Source organism: Saccopteryx leptura, chromosome 2 (assembly GCF_036850995.1).
Source record: "Saccopteryx leptura isolate mSacLep1 chromosome 2, mSacLep1_pri_phased_curated, whole genome shotgun sequence".
Lineage (NCBI taxonomy): Eukaryota > Metazoa > Chordata > Mammalia > Chiroptera > Emballonuridae > Saccopteryx > Saccopteryx leptura.
The window spans coordinates 250519421-250539728 of record NC_089504.1 but is presented as its reverse complement, the minus strand read 5'-3'; the positions used below and the strand labels follow the sequence as shown (position 1 = coordinate 250539728).

Genomic DNA, 20308 nt, shown 5'->3' with positions numbered 1-20308 from the left:
TGGTCCCTGGGGTGGTCACCCCTTTCTTCTGACAGCAGGACCCCAAGCCTCTCAGGCTCCCTGTGCTCTGTAGGGAGCTGTGTCCAGATGAGGGTCACAGCTTCCCCACAAAGCAGTCCCTGAAACGAGCCTTCTTGCTGAAGCTGTTGCTTAGATTTCACAAGGATTCAGTGCTGCCAATTTTAACTGTTAATTTTAACAATCTGCTCTGATTGCCCAAGTGGCCCAGCTTGCAGAGAAGCCTACGAACACCATCTCCTGATTCTTAGCCAAGCCCGGAAACAGTGGCATCTCTGCCAACTTGGCTGAGTTTTAACAGCCACTCTGTTGTTTTTGTTTCTTTTCTTTTTTTCATCCTGCCATTTGAAAACTATCTTTGACTCGACTGGCTCAATGGTGGTATTTGTATAATCCCTATATGTTCTCTGCTGGTCTGTCTCCCCCCCCCCCCCCGTTTTTGTTAAGTATCGTTGCTTTTGCTTTGAAAGGAACAATTTTAGGCACTTGGGAGGCTGAGCTGAATTCAAGAACGGTGTCATTATTTTCGCATCCTGTGCACTTCCCCAGCCTTTATGAACGTCCTTGGGAACATGGGGGAGTGGAATGTGCATGTGTGACCCGTAGAAGCCGGGGCTGCTGGTCCCTGCCCCATGCTGTGGTGGCAGCGCGCCCTCGCCCCGACCCATAGAAGTCTGCTGTCCGCGGTGGCCGCTGCTGAGGTAACACCCGCTGGCTTTAGGATATTGCTTCTCTTCTCCAGACACCTGGAGAAAGCACTCCTTCAGCACTGAGAAGTCTTTTTTTTTTTTTTTTTAATTAATATTATGGGGGTGACACGGGTTAATAGCTTAAGTTTCAGATGTACAATTCTGTTACATCATTTGTGTACGCCATTACGTACCTGTCACCCAAAATCTGGTATCCTTTAGTCACCATATGTGTGACCTTTGACCCTCTTTGGTCTCTCTTGACCCTCCTCCCCCCTTGCCCTCTGGTGACTGTTGTCCATGCCTGTGAGTTTCTGTTTGTTCTGTATGGTTTGTTTGTTGTTTCTGTCTGTCCCACATGTGAGTGACATCATATGGTCCTTGTCCATTTCCTTCTGACTCATCTCATGTAGTGTAATGGTCTCAGAGTCCATCCATGTCGTCACTAATGGCAGTGTTTCATCTTTTCTCATGGCTGAGTCATATCCCGCTGTGTCTATAAACCCCACTTTTTTATCCAGTGTGAACTCACCCTTTGGTCCAGGCAAGCAGCCATCCTGAGACATTTCTGTAGTGAAACGTGTAGAATGTTTTCTTCCACGGAGCAGATGTTTCTTGCTCCAGGTTGTCTGAAGAGGTGGCCCTGCTACAGGCTGACCTGCTGGCGGCCTGGTAGAGGCTCAGGACGCCCGCTGCAGCCTCCCCTTCAGGGCCTGTGCGGTCCCAACTGACCTTCTGGTATTTGGGGGGCAGGTTCATGGGACCTTGTTTTGTTTCCGAACACTTAGGACGTTTGGGGAAACGATGGTGCCTCGGAGGGTCCTCTTGCCATTCTAGGTTCAGCACCTTGCTCATGTGACCTCGTCACAGGAACAGAGCCGGGGCCTGCCGCCCTCATGCCCTGTCTGGTTCCCCTAGCCCATACGTGCTTGCAGGTCAGGGCCCCTTTCGGTTCTGACTGGGTCAGACCCACCCAGGATCCGCGTCATTGTGCCTGAAGCTGGGAACTGATTCAGACGCTCAGAATCTGGGGACGTGTTAGGGGGAATGAAGGCCAGCGACTTCCTCCCTGACGAGTTAGACTTGAGTTCCACCCACGTTCTTCGATTTTTTTCATGAAATGTTCCCTTTTCTTTCTTTGTCGCCATGAAGGCTCAGGTGGAAGCTAAGAAGGAGCATGAAGGTGCCGTGCAGCTGCTAGAGGTAAGTGGGTAGGGCGTACGCGGTGGGGTGGGCTCAGGCCCAGGAGAAACAACGGAGAAACAATATGGCACATTTACCAAGTGTCCGTGGGGTACCAGTCTCTAGGGCTGCACACACAGCCTGTGTGCAGATCCATCCTGAGTCCCCTTGTCTGCCCGAGGAAATGAGGCACAGAGAGGGTAGGCCAGGGTCGGGAACCTTTTTGGCTGAGAGAGCCATGAACGCCACATATTTTAAAATGTAATTCCGTGAGAACCATACAACGACCCGTGTATGTTACGCATTATCCAACAAAAATTTGGTGTCCCGGAGGACAGCTGTGATTGGCTCCAGCCACCTGCAACCATGAACATGAGCGGTAGGAAATGAATGGATTGTAATACATGAGAATGTTTTATATTTTTAACATTATTATTTTTTTATTAAAGATTTGTCTGCAAGCCAGATGCAGCCATCAAAAGAGCCACACCTGGCTCACGAGCCATAGGTTCCTGACCCCTGGGGTAGGCGAGTTTCCCTCAGCCATGCAGCCAGCTGCAGGGCTGGGGGCGCGGGTATAGTCTTGCCTGGCTGGAACATGAGGAGGATGGGCCTTGTGTGGGCAGGAGCTTTGGGTTCCGTGGGGGGACCCCTCATGGTAGCTGGAAAGCTGCAGTTGCTCCACGCCCTCCTTTACTCAGGCACATGTCCAGGAGGTGAGGAGCCCGTGTCCCTCAGGGGAAAGGGTGGGGCGACAGCTCCTGTGGGCGTCCTGCTGTGAAATTAAGTGCGGGGAGTTAAACTGGGGGCTACCCCAGGGTTAGCGCTCCGCACCTGGTGTCTGGGGACGCATCCACAGAGTTAGAGGAAGGACGGTCGAGGAAATTGAAGGAGCGGGGTTCCTCAGAGGCCCGGCTACAGCACTGCCCGCAGTGAGCACAGCCACCGGCCCTCCTTAGCCGCCCAGTGGCCTCTCCCACCGGGCCTGCTGTTGGGAGCTGGGCAGGGAAGAGGCCCCAAGTCCACCAGCTCCACGTGGGTGCTGTGTCGGGAGTGACCATCCTCTGTCCCTGGTCCTGCCCTGAGTCCAGCCTACTGGGGAGCTGGACGGTCGGAGCTCCTGGGATCACCCTAGAGCAGGCGTCCCGAAATTACGGCCTGCGGGCCGCATGCGGCCCCCTGAGGCCATTTATTCGGCCCCCGCCACACTTCCGGAAGGGGCACCTCTTTCATTGGTGGTCAGTGAGAGGAGCACTGTATGTGGCAGCCCTCCAACGGTCTGAGGGACTGGCCCCCTGAGTAAAAAGTTTGGGGACCTCTGACCTAGAGTCTTGACCATCTGCACCCTCTGTGCGTGATGAGTGAGTGGGTGGTGCTGGGCAGCCCCAGCGTCCATTCACCTGCTGGAGGAGATGTCCCATCATGCCAGCCTTTCCTGACAGGTATAGCCACAGGGCGTGGTCTCCTCTCTCGGTTCCATTCCATCGAAAAGGCCAATAGGGCCTCTTCCAGGCCCCTCTGCAGGTGTGGGATGTGGTGGCCCTCTTTAAGAGGACCCGTCCCTGTCCCCGTCCCCAGGAAAACAGCAACCACTTAAGACAGAACCCCTGCATCCCTTACATTACCATCTAAAGCATCTCTCCTGCAGGGGAAGGCTCTGTCATCATCAGAGCTATTAAAATTGGTTTTCTGAAAGTGTCCCTTAGCTGGTGAATGCCTGTGGGCCAGTGTGACAACTGGCAGGTGAGATGATGCGCAGCCGCCCCCACCTGGCCTGCCTTCCCAAGAGGTCACCAGGCCCCACTGGTACCGCTCATGCACTCTAGTTTGCATTGTCTCTTGGCTGCAAGCGTGACTTTTCTCCAGCTGCCCGAAGCCCACTGAGCTTTCTGTGCTGTTCTTTCTATCGCTTTCTGAGCTGCCGCTGTGACAGTCCCACTGAGGTCATGCCCCAATGAGGTCATGACCCTGGGGCTGGTGGGGTGCATGCCCGCCCTGATGTGGGTTGATGGCTCTGTACCTCACTTTGGTCTGCAAAACGGACAGGCAGTGCGATGCGCTGAGTCATGTCTCCTTTTATTCACACATCTTTCTGTGGTTGTCTGTTGCTTCGCCCAGAGCACCCTGGAGAGCATGCAGGTATTTTAGGGGAGTGTGTTCCTGCCCCTGTGTGCTTGTTGGTGCCTCCCTGTGCATGGACCAGCTGTACTCCCTGGGCCCGCTCAACCCTCTTCTTCCCAAAGCAGCCACTCCCCAATGCAGCAGAGGGTGGTGGGGCTCCTGTGGTCAGTGGGGGGCTAAGGAGCAGCCTGTGGAGCTAGCACCCTGAGGCATAGACGTTCGTCTGGGCCCCAGAATGCTCTGTCTTGGCCCCTGAAGTGTTGAGTTGGCCCAGCGAGTCAGCTTTTCGATTTCCTGACGAGGTTGTAACTCTCAGGCTGGGAGAGCAGCTCCGTGAATTCAGAGGATCCATGAGCACGGGACCAGCCTTGTGGTCAGGAGCCCAGCTGAGGGCCCAGAGCTGGGCTGGTTGGTCGTCAGAACTCAGACCTGGAGCCTGAACGTTACACCTGTGCGTCCGTGTCTGTTGTAGGAGTTCTGTGTCTGTGTGGGCAGCAGGGGCATGGGGAGCTCGTGTCTGCATTTCTGGGCCAGCTGAGGGCCCAGAGCTGGGCTGGTTGGTCGTCAAACTCAGACCTGGAGCCTGAACGTTACACCTGTGCGTCCGTGTCTGTTGTAGGAGTTCTGTGTCTGTGTGGGCAGCAGGGGCATGGGGAGCTCGTGTCTGCGTTTCTGGGCCTCAGCTGCAGAACCAAGTGTCACCTCTGCTTATGGGTCATGGGCCCAAGCCAGTGACATAATGGCCCATGGCATCTCTGCCACGTCTGAATTCCAGGACCTGTATGAGACAATGTAGTTGTGGTTCCAAGTGTGATAGAATACCGTCCATGCTGAGAGTCTGGGAAGCGGGCAGATTGAGGTTTATACCTCACCATTGTTTGTGGCCTGTTCCCTGTGGGCATTCTCTTTCTCCCAGGAGCTGGAGGGTATGCATCCCTGCCCCCACCTCCGGCATGGCCTTTACAGCCGGAACCCATGCGTCCTAGCTGGGAGAGGCGATGGGTGGTGACAGGGAAACCATGCCTGCTCCTGTATTTGGGAGTGACGTCTGGTCCAGGATGAGCCCTGACTCCATCTTGGTTGCCCTGAGGCCTCCCTTTCCCTGCCTGCGTTGGCTCCTTGAGGGCAGCACAGGAGTCTGGGGTCCCACCCATAACAGTGCTCATCTGAGTGAAACATGGACCCTTGTTACAGAAACACACAAATTAATGCTCCAGACCCACCAGCGTGGAGTTCACTGTGCATTAGTTAGACAGTGTAACGGGTGCATTTGTCATGTGGACCAAAGCACACGTGTTCTAATGATGCTGCGTCCCTAAAATTCCAGAGTGTAACACCTCTATTCCAGACATCTTCACTCCCCAGGGTCTCCCCTGGTGACCCCTCAGTTACATTTCAGGGTCAAGGTTGCATTGTCCTAACGGTCCTGGAATTCAGAGCCTGTTCAGATGAGTGTGTGTGGCCTTCCAGCGTCTGTCATGATGTGCGTAAGTGCCAGGACAGAGACGGGTGCATAATGGGTGCAAGGTGCTCTGTAATTGGGGGTTGCTCTGAAAAAGTGTGTGTGGGGGGCCTCCGTGTCTCTGGCTGCTGAGGAAAAGCAGGGGGTGGCCCTGGCCGGTTGGCTCAGTGGTAGAGCGTCGGCCTGGCGTGTGGGAGTCCCAGGTTCGATTCCCGGCCAGGGCACACAGGAGAAGCGCTCATCTACTTCTCCACCCCTCCCCCTCTCCTTCCTCTCTGTCTCTCTCTTCCCCTCCCGTAGTGAGGCTCCATTGGAGCAAAGTTGGCCCGGGTGCTGAGGATGGCTTTATGGCCTCTGCCTCAGGCACTAGAATGGCTCTGGTTGCGACAGAGCGATGCCCCAGATGGGCAGAGCACCGCCCCCTGGTGGGCATGCGGGTTAGATCCCTGTTGAGCACATGCGGGAGTCTGTCTGACTGCCTCCCCGTTTCCAAATTCAGAAAAATACAAAAAAAAAAAAAGAAAAGAAAAGAAAAGAAAAGCAGGGGGGAGCTCCGGTGTGCCCACATGGGCTTAAACCGCTGCCGCACTGGGCTGACAACAGGTGTCCCCGCAGCCGAGAAGTGTGACAATGCTGGGTGTGACTGAAGTCTGCGCTCAGTGTGCCCTCGGATTCTGCACCCCAGTTACAGATGAGGAAACTGAGGTCCACTGAGCCTGCCTGACTTATCTCCATGTCCCCTGAGTGAATGAGGGGTGGGCCCAGCTCGGAGCCTGCAGTCAGGCCTGGGTCTGTCCTGCCACCTGCAAGGGTTTGTGACGTTGGCCATTGCTCCCCTTGGACTTGTCTCCCTTGCTCTGTGCTGGGCTCATGCCAACTTAGCCCCTGAGTCTTTCTAACCATCATCAACAGTGCATCGGGAGCCCCCATCAGGCCCAGCACATAGTAGGTGCTCAGCAAATAATAAACAGCATCACAACCCTCATTGACTCCAAAAGACAAGTGGCTCCCTGACCCCGTCTGCCTGGGATGCTCCCGGGTCAGCTGTCTGGAGTGACCGTTCACAGCATCCCTTTCCTCTCAGGCTGGTCACAGAGCTCGGCACCCGCTCCCGGGCTGCCCTTTGTGACGCTGGGGCCAGAGGAGACACACTGGGTGGAGAAACTGGGGATGCTGGGTGTCCCAATTCGGGGTGTGTTTTCCTTCGTCTTTATGAATACCCATGTCCACATTTGCAGGTCTCTGCTGTTTGTTCCAGTCGTAGCTCACTTGCCTGACGCTTACACCACCTGTTCCCGGGTGGTCAGGTCTAAGTGCGGGGGCAGCCGCCCTCCAGCCGGGGTCTGAGATGCATTAGGCGTCTGGGCGTCTGGGCTTCGAGACACAGGGCCAGGGCAGTGGCCGGAGACCTGCAGCAGCAGCCCGGCTGACTCAGCAGGGCCTGGCTTTATCCCCCTGCCTGCCTCAGCTGCCCACACTTCCCCCACCTCCAGCTGGGCCAGCAGTCTGTGGGCCCCAAGGCCCTGCTGGGAAGCCTGCCTCTTCTGTTGGAGGAAAACAGGAGCCTGAGAAGTTCCCAGAAGGCGCCCTCACTGGGGAGGTGCACTTCGGGGCTCAGCGAGTCCCCTCTTCTCATCTTTTTGTTGTTCTGACCATTCCCCCTGAAACCAGTGAGAACAGGTGTCTGGAAGCTGCATGGTCTGAGGGTTGGCACCCTGCTGCCTTGGACCTCTGAGGCGCTGAGGAGACACACGGACAGGAACAGGAAAGACGATTGGACGAGTGGGTGTGAGCAGCACGGCTCAGACTCTGTCTGGTGGGAATCGGGGGCAGGAGAGCCCGGCCGCTCCCTGCAGCGTGGCTCCAGGGAGTCCTGGCCTGCATGTGCAGACTTGCACAGAGCAAGGGCTCACAGGGTGGCATATTGGCGCTGGCTCTGTCGCTCAGTGCTGTGGGGAGTGTCCACCAAGGACCTGGTCCTGGTGGCCTTGGGCCATGGAAGTCCTCCACACCAGTATCTGGACATGGACCAGACGGAGACCCAGACCTAAGAGCCAGCCTGAGATCATGCGAGGCTCACACCATGTTCATTCAAGAGTGGGCGGACCAAGCAAGGTGACCCAGTTGGCATAGTTTAAACACCTTTCAGCAAGGCCTGCCTTTCCCACTCATCACACTTAGGAAAAGGCTGGTGACCTCACCAACTGTTTTCTGGTGATGTCCCTACTGACTGGCACATCTGGGCATCAGTGGGCATCCAGGTGGCAGATGTCCTGGGGGCGGTCGCCAGAGGGCTAGGAGCCTGCTGGCTGTTCCTGTCCGAGGTTCCTGCCTGTGTGACCAGTGAGGCCCAGAGCCCCTGGCCTTGGGGCCTCTGACGCTCGCCCCTGCTCTGGGGTCAGAGCTGCCCGTGGGCATTGACCCTTTCCCGCATCCCCACCGTGCCTGGGCGGCCTTCCAGTCTGCGCCTTCCTCGGTGGACGCAGTGACACAGCTGAGCTCATTCAGCTTTTTAAAAGATTCCTGCCGATATTTTTCAGTGAATCAGATAAATCAGTTAGAGGTTTGTAATCAGCATTTTACCGTGGACTAAGGGGCCGGTAGAGGGAAGGCGTGTCGCTGGCCTCCGGGTCTGAGGGTCTCTTCTCACTGTGCCACCGCCTCCTTCCCTGCACAGGCACTCAGGTTAAACCACATGTGTGTGGGTGCTGGCTTGGGACCAAGCTCTCTTTCAAGTGCTGGAGACGTGGCAGGAAAGCAGCGACAGAAGTCCCTGCCCTCATGTGAGAAGCCAGACCACACACACACAATCACATGGCAGCCCAGACTTGCCGCTGACCATGGCATAAGGGGCAGTGATAGGCAGGGCTTCATGCAGATTAGCAAGGAACCCGATGCCTGCAGAGCAGGGTCCCTCCTATCGTTGGCCCAGCACATATTTATTGAGCACCTACTATGAGCTGACCCTACGCAAAGCACTGTGGATGATCAGGGGCTGGAGAGCACAGGCTTGGAGCTTATCATCCAGTTGTGGAGACAGACGACAGGTCATCGGAGAGCTAATAAAATGTGGGCAGTGGTTAGTGCCACGCAGAGGATGCTGGGGTGAGGGGGGAGGAGTGGACCCTTTGTGTGCCCTTCCGGAGTGGGTGCCCATCTGTGCAGAAGCTGGGGCGGGGACCAGAGAGAACCAGGGGGCTGGTGGGAGACCCTTCCCTGACCTGTGTGCCCGAGGGAGACTCCTGCCCTCCCTGGTGTGTCCTGAGACATGCCCAGGTGTCTGCAAACAGCAGCCATGTTGCCAGTTGCATCCTGCAAGGGGCACTTCCTCATTATTGCTAACGCGGTCTTCTCTGAGGTTCTGCACTATTGGGGACAGGTGCCCCTGGAGGAAGTGTGCCCGAGCCCCAGTCTGGGCTGTGTCTCCCTCTCAGTCCAGACCTCAAAGTGCCCGTGTACATGCAGAGCCCAGGACAGGCCGTGGTGGGCTGGAACCCATGAGCTCATGGTGCGCATGGCCCTGTGGTTTCTCATGTCCACCCCCGAAGGCTTTTATCAGGCACTGTTCCATTGGAGGTGGGAGGCAGCGCCGGCCACACACAGGCACACACAACACTTTCACAGCCATGCACAGATGCACCCTCCCCACCACCCCGCTGACCCATGTGCCTCTCGCAGTGCAAGGTGCGGGAGCTGGAGGACAAGTGCCGCGTGCAGAGCGAGCAGTTCAGCCTGCTGTCCCGGGACCTGGAGAAGTTTCGGCAGCACGCGGGCAAGATCGACCTGCTGGGCGGCAGCTTGCTGACTTCCTTGGATGTCCCCTTGTCCCCCAGCAAGCCTTTCCCGCCGTTCATGAACGGACTAGCCCCCTCCATTGGGTCAGGTGAGTACCCAGAGCCCCTCCCACCTGGGCTGAGGTGGAGTAGGTGGCTGGCGCCCCCCACGAGCGGTTGTGCACAGTGGGGTCTGGGAGGGCAGGCGGGCCGGAGTGCCAGGGTGGAGGAGCACCTGACAGGTGTCAGCGAACATGGCCCCGGCCCTGTGCGGGCTCAGTGCTGTTCTGAGCCCCATTCACAGACAGGAGAGTTGGGCCCTTGTGGGGGCCACACAGTTGAGGAGTCATCAGGGGCTGACCCAATGGTCTGGGGCGGGGACTACACTGTGACTCCTGCACTAGGGCCTGCCAGCCGGGTTTCTCTCTGGCTATCTCTCTTCCTTCCACCCCATCAGCCCCCTGGTGACACAGTGACATACCTGGAACTCGGTTCTGACAGAGGTAGTGAGAATACAGGCGAATTTTTAATTAAAAAAAAAAATTCCATTGACTTGAGAGAGGGAGAGAAAGAGAAACATCAGCTCGATGTTCTACTCAGTTGTTCCTATAGCTGTGCCCTCCCTGATTGCTTCTTCTATGTGCCCTGACCTGGGGTCGAACCTTCATGCGGGAGTGATGCTCTATCCACTGCACCACCTGGCCAGGGCTGAGAACAGTGGGCAAGTTTTAATGCTCGCCCATCTTGTTTCTGTTTAGGAGGTGCAGGGGGGGAGTGGGATGAGTGTTGGGGATGGTTTTTCTTTGTCACAGTTAGAATGGTCACGGGGACATTGGATGAAACCCCATTGAAGGTTTGCAGTGTAGATGCAGCAAACAACCCCATTTAGCACGGAGCTTCCCCCATGGGTGTTCGCTGGGCGCACAGGCTGACCCGGTAGCAGTTACGGCCGCCCACTGGAAGAGAGGATTTTTTAAATTCAGGGGGGATGAGTCCACAGATGAGAATCTCCAGGCCCCTTTTCTTATCAGAATATGTGACCTGTTCTTCTTGTTATCAAACCAAGGCGACAGGGGCTCTTCTGGATCAGTCACTTTCTCTGCGTCAGCACCCCACACCTTCCCTCCTGCTCGTCACAGGGGTCATGCTGGTGGCTGTGGGGACAGGGCGGGGACAAGGCCCGGATATCCCCGCACATGTCTGAGTGCCTGACACCACCGGGCTGCGGTCCGGTGCCAGGCCTGGCACAGCCCCCTTGGAGGGGACAGGCAGGAAACTAGGGGATGGGTGGGTGACTGGGTGGAGATCCAAGAGGACGGGGTGACAGGGTGGAAAGTGGCCGGGGCCACTTAGGAGGGTTGGTCAGAGGGGCTGCCGCCAAGAAGGGGTGTTTGAGCTGTGAACCCTGTGGTATACGAGGGGGTGAGTGTCAGCCCTGACCAGATGGGGAGAGGGTTTGTGTTTGGGTGGGGATGTAAGGCGTGTCCTTCAGGGCCCCCGAGCCCAACACGCCGCATGGTTCCCAGGACCCAGCACACGGTGGTGCTCATGGCTAAGATCTGTTCCAGTGACGGGCTAGGCCGCAGCCAGGTCTTGAGGGAGGAGAAGGGCGTCAGGAGGACTTGCCTGGAGGCGGCCTGGGCTCTCCCCGCTGGAGGAGCCACCTTCTACACAGCAGAAAATGCAGCCACATGCGCGCCGGGTTCCACTGGGGCTGGCCACGGGGGTGCCTCTGCCTGGTACCACCAGTGCCCCCGCATCCCACGGAAGGCAGGCGCTTGGCATCAGCCACATCCTGCTTGCAGTGAGGTCCCAGCGAATGTCCTCCATCAGTGCAGGGGATGCTTCAGGAGCTGAGTCCGGGATGCGCCAAGCCCACCCCTGCAGCAGTGCCTCTAGACACCACAGGCCCTGGGACCGTGGGGCTCTTTCTGCGCAGCTGGACACAGGTCATTCTGGCAGAAGCTCGTGGGTCCACGGGAGCGAGTTGGTTTCAAGGTGGATCTGGAATGGGATCTGAGTCAGGATGATGGAAAACAGACCCTGAGATCAAAACAAGCAGAAGCACAGCCGTGCCGCGTCTCCTGAGTTTGCCACATGGAAGACTCAGCTCACTGAAGGAGCTGTTACCAGAGGGCCCACTAGCCAGATGACACTCGGTGTCATGCTGACATCATCCTTGCCGCGCTGGCATTAGTGGTCGAAGCCAGGCAAGTGCCCGTGAGAGGTCTTCTCCTGCAATCCCAAAGTCTCGCCAGAGCCATTCCAGGGTGGGCAGCATGGAGGTCTCAGCCACTGGTGGGGCCTCCTGGTCTCCATGGAGGATCTGTGTGGGAGGGCAGGGCTCAGAGGACAAGCTGGGCCGCAGAGGAGGTGACGGTCCCGGGCAGAAGGGCTGCTCATGCCTCAGTTTCCTTCTGCTTGGAGCCGGCCTGGCCCGGTGGCCAAGGAGGACAGCAGAGGGCTGAGTCTGAGCTTGAGGGACTGGCGGTCCATGCAGAGGAGTGACGTTGGACAACTGCACGCGGGAACTGCACACAGACGGTCACCCCTGGAACCTGCAGTTGGGAACGTGTGGACAGAGGCTGTCGCCCCAGTCCCACATGCCAGCCTGCCTTCGGGACTGGAGCCAGGATTGGAGAAGCACTGGTCACGTTTCCCAGGAAATGCATCCCTTGAGGCGTTTGAGTCGCAGGAAGAGCGATGTTCACACGAGAGGGGCAGGTGCAGCCCTGTTACTGAGGTGACTAGGCTTACCTCCTCCTGAGAAGTGTGGAGGGACCTCTCTCAAGTTTGTCACATCGTTTTCCCCATCAGACTGGATCTGTGTTAGTTAGACCTGAGCACAGGGCGACGCTACCGTGTTCATCACCATGCCGTTCCGGAGCCACGTGTCCATCTGTCCATCAGGGTGGCTGGGTTCTCCACGGGGCCAGACACCTCCCAGATCGCGGGGGCTCCATACCACATCTGTGTCTTGATTGTGTTGGGCGCCCATTTCGGGCTGACTGAGGGCGCCCGGGAGAGGTGGCAGACAGCCTCCTGACTAGAATGTTCCACTGTAGGGAAAATAAATGGTAGACTCCTGCCCCGCATGGGACACGTCACTTTCACTCGCAAGTCACTGCCTGGGACAAGTCACGTGTCAGGGGTGACGCTCCTCTGTCGCGCAGACAGAAAAGCAGTGCTGGCCTGCAGCCGAGCCCTGTTCTGAGTTGGCGTTTTGAGTCCCCAGGACTCGGTCCATTCAGTGACTATCTCCTCTGCTCCTGCTGTGTGCCCAGCACAGCTGTGAACGGTGCACAGGCCCTACTCCTGGGGCCCGTCAGCCTGGCAGGGGACCCGGGTCATGACAGCATCCACCCTCCGTTACAGAAATGCTCTCTGGTGTTCTCTTAATCAGGTGGCAGGGGGGTGGGGGAGGGGTCTGTGTGGGCGACGACTGTGGCAGCCCGTGTGGGACACTTGTCATATTGTTTTGAACCACTTGGTCCTTGCTGACTTGGACTCAGGGAAGCCGGCCCGTGACGTGATAGCCACAGAGAGACACCAGGGAGGGGAGTCTTCAGTCCCCTGGGTGGCTGATCCTGGGGACGGAATTAGTTGCTTCTGGATTTCACATCTGGATATGGGAATAAAATATCCCTGATTCTAATCTAATCTGAGAGTCCCAGCCAGCCATGGTCACAATGCTCAGTTCTCCCACCGTGTGACAGGGACAGGGCTTAGCAGCTGTCTTGCATCCTGGGAGGACAGGATGGGCAGAGAGCTTTATGGTCCTTGTAAGTCTCTTGTCAGAAGTGTCTTTGGCCACCCTGTGTGTCAGTTTGGACCCTGTGGATCCTAAGGGACAGCAGAGCCAGCCTGAGCTGGTATGAGCAAAGGGGAGTTTGTTCTCTGGCGTGGGTGACAAGCTGGGTGGGCAGCTCCACAGCCACCACTGGTCACCAGGGTCCAGTGTGCAGGCCGCCCCCAGCAGCAGGCTCCCTCCTCACACGCACAGTATCCCCCTGGTGGTGACGGGCTGCCATGCACATCGTGTGTGCTGTGTGACCTCTGTGCTCAGCCAGGGAGGGGGTGACGCCCCTCAGTTCTCTGACCGTGGCAGGACCGTCTGCCTCACATGGCAGCCCTGTCACCCCCAGCCACTGTCCTGGGACAGACTCTGCCTGATGGGCGTCCAGAATGGACTGAGAGTGGGGGATGGTGGGTCCCAGCTGCGGGTCCAGAGCAGATGCCAACGATGGGGGGTGGGCAGACGGCAAAGGCGCTTTATCACGTCGTCTCTTCTTCCCGCTGTCTCGATGCCTGCGGCCAGGTCAGGAGAGTGCCTTCGGAAGCCGCACTGTGATCGGGGACTACATCCGGCCCCTGCAGCTTCCCCGGGACAAGCCAGAGCCTCTGTCGGTCAGGCCCACCTTCCTGTCAAGATCTGGAGGCCCAAAATGCAGATTTGAGTCAGACGTGAGTCCCGTCCCGGGAGAGGCCCGCTGGCCGGCCTGTACCGTGACGTCTGGTGTGGACACTGACGGTTCTCCCCACCCTCCTCCTCCTCCTGGGTCTCCCCGCCCCACCACCCATGAACTCCCGCAGCCGGTCTCACTGAGCTCCCACCATGGGGGGGGGGCACGTGAGGGCTGAGGACCCTGTCCCTGTGTTCCTGGGGTAACAGACCATGAACAAGCCAACATGGAGCACGTCAGGCAACACTGACGACACAAGCCGGTGACCCGGCGGGACAAGATGGGGCAGGGCGGCCGTCCTCAGACGGCCGTGGGGACGTGGGTGTCACGTTGTGCTGATGAGGGAGCCCCGGAGCCTGTCTGTGTGGAGAGGAGTGGGGAGGGTGGGAGACTGAGTTGACCCCTGGGCCACAGGGAAGTCCACTTGAGACCAAGGAAAGTCTGGGAGGGGGTGACACAGTCTGATTCCTGTGTTAGAAGCCCATGCCGACCGCTGGGCAGACCGTGTGTGATGAGGAAGGGGGGGGGCCCGTGGCTGCCCCATCCCAGGGAGCATGGTCACAACAGCTCGTGCTCACCCCTCCGCCCCCAGCCTAGGACCAATGAGGGGCTGAGTAAGGGGCCACCGTGAGCAGAGTCCTTGTGTTCTACAGACATCAAGACTGGGGAGCTGGGAGGAAAGAGCCCCAGTCTCCTTCTCCATGCTGTCTTTTTGGGTGTCTCATGCCCTAAGCCCTGAGCATGGTGGGCGTGTCTCTCCCTCCCTGGACTGAGCCCTTGAGAGCATAGGGCACAAGCCATTATCTACCTTTGTTTTCCAAGGACCCTCTCAGGACCTGGCTCAGGGCACTCCATGCCTTAATTAAGTGGGGAAGGTCCTCACTCTGAGTCTGTTCTTTGTAAAGGTCCTCTGTGTGACCTAGGAGTCTGCATGGCTTTGTCCCTGGGCTGAGGGGCCGCGGTATCTTCTGGGAACTCCACCCTCTGAGGCTGCATAGCCCCATGGGACTGCGGGATGATCCCGTATCCCCCCCCCCCCATGGAATGTGAGACCACCGCTTCATAACCGAATGTCACTTGTGTTGACAGATGGACAATGAACGAAATGCCAACCCCCCCAAGCAGAGGTACTCGGGGAAGGTGCACCTGTGTGTCGCCCGCTACAGGTGAGGCCACACTCTCCGCACCGGGGTCCTTTGTGAGTGCAGGGCCTGGGGGCAGATGCGGGGATGGGGGCCTGAATTCTGGTCACACCCCCACCACTGACAAGCTCGTGACTTCGTCCTGTCCACTCTCCTTGTTGGGCTACTACAATTGGGAATAAGATTGTCTGTCCTGCTTTTCCCATGGAGATTTAATGAGATCCAACAGAGCCTGTGACCTCACAGGAATATGTTTGTGCAAACTAGCGTGTGGTTGTTACAACCTTACAGTGCATGGTTGTCACCCCCGACCCACAGGAATGGCCCTTTTTTTTTTTTATTGGAGCTTTTCTATTGTTTCAGGTTAATCTTTTAACTAGAAAATCCAAAATTTATGTAACAAGAGTTTTATTTATAAGTTGGGCATGACTTTAAAAGATGTCCATTCCAGTATTTTGAAGCCTTGAGGATATGGTGCACTTTGATACTCCCAGCAGGGATGGAAGGTAAAGCGGTGTGTCCAGGTGTCATGATTTTTGGAGATGCATCCCCAAGACCTCAGAAAAGTGCATGGCTGTGACCAAACAAATATACTTCCAAGAGATTCATCTGTGGGGAGAGAGTGGGCAGAGGGCTTTGTAAAGACATTGACGCAACACTGGTTGCATTTGCCCAGAGTTGGAAGCAACAGCAGTGCCCACATTAGAGAGTTAAAGTATGTTCATCTATCCAGTGGAATATTATGCACCCATTAAAAGGGCCACAATACATTATTTCATGAGGCGGAAAGAGTCATGCCATATTGTGAAGTGTGAAAAACAGGCAGGTTACTAAAGGGCATAATGTGACGCATTCCTCCCTTTGCTAAAGGGTAAAAGTGGAAACATTATAGCATTAATGATCTTCTTCTTTGCTTACTAATTTGGAAATTGAGAGTTATGTTAGAACTGAGCTGTGTGAACAGAAACATTAGAATTATAAATACGTCCACCTGATACAAAGTTGGCAGATGCACAGCTGGGTTTCAGAACGATGTCTGTCTTAAATCTGTGAGAGCAAGCTGGCGTTTCAGTGCACAGAGAGCTGCATCATTGACGCAGGCCTGTCACACGGGTCTGTGGAGAGCCGCTAGTGCCGGCAGGGCCATGACCGGCCTCTGTCGGTGCGTCTCCTGAATGAGTTTTGCTTCTCCCGTAGTTATAACCCCTTTGACGGGCCCAATGAGAACCCGGAAGCCGAGTTGCCCCTCACGGCGGGGAAGTACCTCTACGTCTACGGGGACATGGATGAGGATGGCTTCTATGAAGGTCTGTTAGAGTGCGGTGGGTGGTCGGTGCACGTGTCCAGGCCCCCCCACTGCACTCACTGGTCCAGGGCCTGTGGGACAGGCCTGGTCCCTAGTCACTCCTGTTGGCTGGTGCTCGGCTCTGACCTCCACGCTCACCCTCCAGGGTCCCCTTTCTGGTGACCAGGTGGGTCCCCTATGATGACTGCTCTGAGCACAGGCCTCGGGGAAGATGCAGATAGTAACCACTGCAGTTTCCCAGACAGCCACTCAGACACAGGGCTGACGGATGTCCGGTACCCGCGGGCTCTCTGCGCCCTTTTCTGTGCTGCTGCCCAGCACCCGAGTCCCCATCAGTGTCCTCTCCGGCAGGCCCGTCCAGGTGGCCTCCCTGGATCAGGGTGACCTCACAACCTGCTGTTCGCTGAGGGTGGCCTGGCTCCCCATCCTGCCAATCACCCCTTAACAGTCATCTCTCTGCGTGGAATCAGGGATGTGAGCTTTTCTACCCGAAATGCATAACCTTTTGTGACCTTTATAGCTTGAGGGGGATTCTATGATAGCAGCTTTATAAATCAGGGTTCCTCAGTTCCCCAAGCATCCTGATCGCCTGTCACAAAGAGCAGGGTGTGGGGTCTCTTTCTGTTCCCTGAGCAGCACTGTGACCTGCCCAGCTCACAGGCTCGAGGAGTTGCCTCAAGGCTGACACACAGGCTGGTCCTGGGTGTTCTCTGGCTGTCCACGAGTGGCAGCCGCCTCGCCTGGGGGCTGAGTCACTTCTATTAGTGACAGTCACTGTGCACCGTTTCACCACAGCTGGTGGCAGAAACGTTTCAACACTCAAATTCACATCAGTGTTGCTGATTTCCCCACCACTGTAGACATCTGTGCCTGAGGTCATCACCCCTTGATGCCTCAGTTTCCCCTGCTGTGGAATGGAGAGCCCCCCCCTGCCCCGGGGAGGCGGTGAGGATAACGGGGCACAGATAGGCCAGAGGAGGGCCTGGGGCATGGTCCTAGCTCAGCAGATGTGAGCTGTCATTCCCCTCACACCACGGTCACCACCACCATCGTTACCATCTTCCCTGGGTTCAGCGAGGCTGGAGCCCCATCCAGGCAAGGGCTGACTGGTCCAGACCTGCACTTGTGACAGGGCACAGAGGAGAATCGGGGGCTTCATTTGCTCTGGTAGAACCCAGGACTGATTAAACAGATGGCTGCGATGGCTTCTCGTGGGCCTGTCAGACATCCCTCAGATGAGGGTCTGCTAGGATCAGACCACAGCACAGCACTTCCCAGTCCCCGAGTCGCTTGACTGCCAAGCAAGCCTTCCCCTCAGACTCCGAAGGAGGGGGACGGTCATCCCCACTGGGCTTCAGAGCCTCTCGGATGGACAGAACACGGAAGTTAGACTGTCTCACGAACCAGAGAGAGGTCCCCTAGTAACATGGTGTTGCCCCCAGCAGGTGAACTCCTGGACGGGCAGAGGGGTCTGGTGCCCTCCAACTTTGTGGACTTTGTCCAGGACAGCGAGTCTCGGCTAAGCACACTGGGGACCGAGCAGGGTCAGAACTTCATCAACCAATCTGGCCTCGGCCTGGACGGGGAGAGTATCCTTGACCTGCACTCGCCCACTCACCTGGACGCGGGCGTCACCGACAATGGCGTGGGGACACTGGACGTGCACATCGACGACGTCGGAGAAGACATTGTGCCTTACCCGAGGAAAATCACCCTCATCAAACAACTTGCCAAAAGTGTCATTGTGGGCTGGGAGCCCCCGGCCGTGCCGCCGGGGTGGGGGACCGTGGGCGGCTACATCGTGCTGGTGGACCAGGAGCCGCGCCTGAGCCTCCCGCTCTTGGGCAGAACTAAGGCCCTGGTGGAGAAGCTGAACATGGCTGCCTGCACCCACCGCGTGTCTGTGCAGTGCATGACAAGCAGGGGCAGCTCGGACCAGCTGCGGTGCACGCTGCTCGTGGGCAAGGATGTGGTGGTGGCCCCCTCCCACCTGCGGGTGGACAACATCACCCAGATCTCCGCCCAGCTGTCCTGGCTGCCCACCAACAGCAACTACAGCCACGTGATCTTCCTCAACGAGGAGGAGCTGGACGTGGTCAAGGCGGCCAGGTACAAGTACCAGTTCTTCAACCTCCGGCCCGACACGGCCTATAAGGTCAAGGTCCTGGCCAGGCCCCACCAGATGCCGTGGCAGCTGCCCTTGGAGCAGAGGGAGAAGAAGGAGGCCTTTGTGGAGTTCTCCACTCTGCCTGCCGGTGAGCCTGCCCTCCTGGGGGTCACCTGTGGAGACAGAGGGTGGTGGGGTATGGGAGCAGGAGGGGAGAGCTGTACATATGCAGCTAAGTTATCCTGGGGGTCCCTAAGTCACCAGTGAGACACAGGACATGCGTGTGTAAGTGCGTGTATGTGTGTGTACATGTGTGGTGCATGACACGGAGAGAGAGGGAACTTGGATTGTGTTTGGGGCCACGGTGTTGGAAATTCTTCCTTTGATGCCTGCATGGCCGAGGCTTGTCCTGGAGTCGAGAGGCAGGACCTGCGGCCCAGGACACAGCAGGGCCCATCTGGCTCCTCCCAGCCACCTGCCGCGTGAACAGAGCACCCGCACTCCTCGTTGTTTTGTTTGATACAAATCACACACCTGGGCGGACTGTGTGGAAGAGGGGCTCCTCCATCCCTGCTGTTTGGGTTCTGTACATGTCCACTGTGCAACCCCGTCCCCTCCTTGGTGTCCTTGCCGTCACTGGAGGGAGGACGGCCACCCCCCCACACTCCAGGGAGCTGCAGGCAGTGACACGGACGAGCCTGCTGGGTCTGCTCGCTGTCTGACTTACTGGATCCTGGTGCTGCTCAGGGAAGGGGCGCCAACCCCCCCACCCCCAGGGCGTGGATGAGGCCGCCATCCAGTGTGGCCAGGTGGAGGGCCCTGCACACCCGGGGAAGAGCGGCCATCTGGGGTCAGAGCAGGCGTCCCTGCAGGGACATTCGAGGACACAAGCTGTTCCCCAGGGCCTTCCTCAGTCCCGTGGTGGTCACAGTTCTGACATGCTGCCCTGGCCTGTCCCCATCCTTCACCTGCCCCACCTCATTCCTTGCTAGAGTTACAGTTCATTAGCATTTCACCGAACATCTGCCTTCTATCTCCCACTGACCATGCGATCGGCTTTCCAACACAGAACTGACTCCACATTCATTCCTTGGTGTCCCCGGAGTCCACACTAGACTGGGGCCTGACTGACTCTATGAGGTCATGAGCGGTGTGTCCTCATGGGGACTGGTTATATGACAGTCTGATGTCCTGCCTGTTGTTGTTGGGACACAGCCATGAACATGGGGTCCTGTGCTCAGTGCTGGGGAGGAACGAGACCCCAGACCCGGACTCCACTGGGACAAGGGGAGAGGTGACCGCGTGTCCATGGGGACAGTTGGGAGAGGCTTCCTGGAGAGAAGGGGACAGGACCCAGGAGAAGGCACATAGCGTGTCCCACAGGTTAACTCCCAGGCCGCCTGAGCTGCTGTGACACAGTTATCCAAACGAGGTGGCTGAGAGGCCCACATTCACCTCTCCCCACTGCGGGGGCTGCAAGCCCAGGTCAGGGTGTCGGCAAACTAGGGATCTGGGGAGGCCCCTTCCTGGGCTACAGGCAGGATGTCTACAGAGCTGATTCCCAAGTTCAGGTGGTGTCGCCAGAGCCCTGTCTCTTGAACTTCCCACAAGGAAACGGCATGGGTGACACACAGTCTAGGCTCTCATTCTCTTTTGAGAGAGTGACAGGGTGGGGAGAGTCTTGTCACCTCTGCCAAATGCTGGGGTCCCCTCAGCCATCTTGTAGCTGGGGTGCACTGACTGGTCAAGGCCTGTGTCACAGGTGGGCCTGGGGACAGCCAGGCGGCTCTGTCTAACCACAGACAGAACTGAGCCGTGGTTCCCCAGGACATAGCCCACAGGGCACCCTCCTCTGCTCTCTCATGCCCATCTCCCCGCCTTGCCCGGCACCTTCTTTTTCTCATGTTTTTTATTTTATTTTATTGAAGTGGAGTGGACACAAAATTGCATGTGAGTTTTGGGTGCACAGCAGTGATTTATTTACATGCCTTGCCGAGTGAACACTGTAATGCACCTGTGGCCATCTGTCACTGTACAAAGTTAAA

At 57.3% G+C, this 20308-nt stretch overlaps 1 protein-coding gene across 15 annotated transcripts in view; it reads left to right on the top strand.

Moving 5' to 3' along the window:
- RIMBP2 (RIMS binding protein 2) overlaps nt 1–20308 on the top strand; it is a 130963-nt gene that overhangs the window by 86977 nt on the left and 23678 nt on the right. For 7 of the 15 annotated variants that reach the window (XM_066371191.1, XM_066371193.1, XM_066371192.1 and 4 more), the window contains 7 exons: nt 1860–1910; nt 4008–4028; nt 9151–9355; nt 13564–13709; nt 14798–14874; nt 16048–16157; nt 17599–18411. In XM_066371191.1, the coding sequence (XP_066227288.1) occupies nt 1860–1910; nt 4008–4028; nt 9151–9355; nt 13564–13709; nt 14798–14874; nt 16048–16157; nt 17599–18411 (1423 nt within the window). The remainder of the gene's footprint in view (nt 1–1859; nt 1911–4007; nt 4029–9150; nt 9356–13563; nt 13710–14797; nt 14875–16047; nt 16158–17598; nt 18412–20308) is intronic. The other 8 variants (XM_066371203.1, XM_066371197.1, XM_066371206.1 and 5 more) reach the window with 3 other exon arrangements.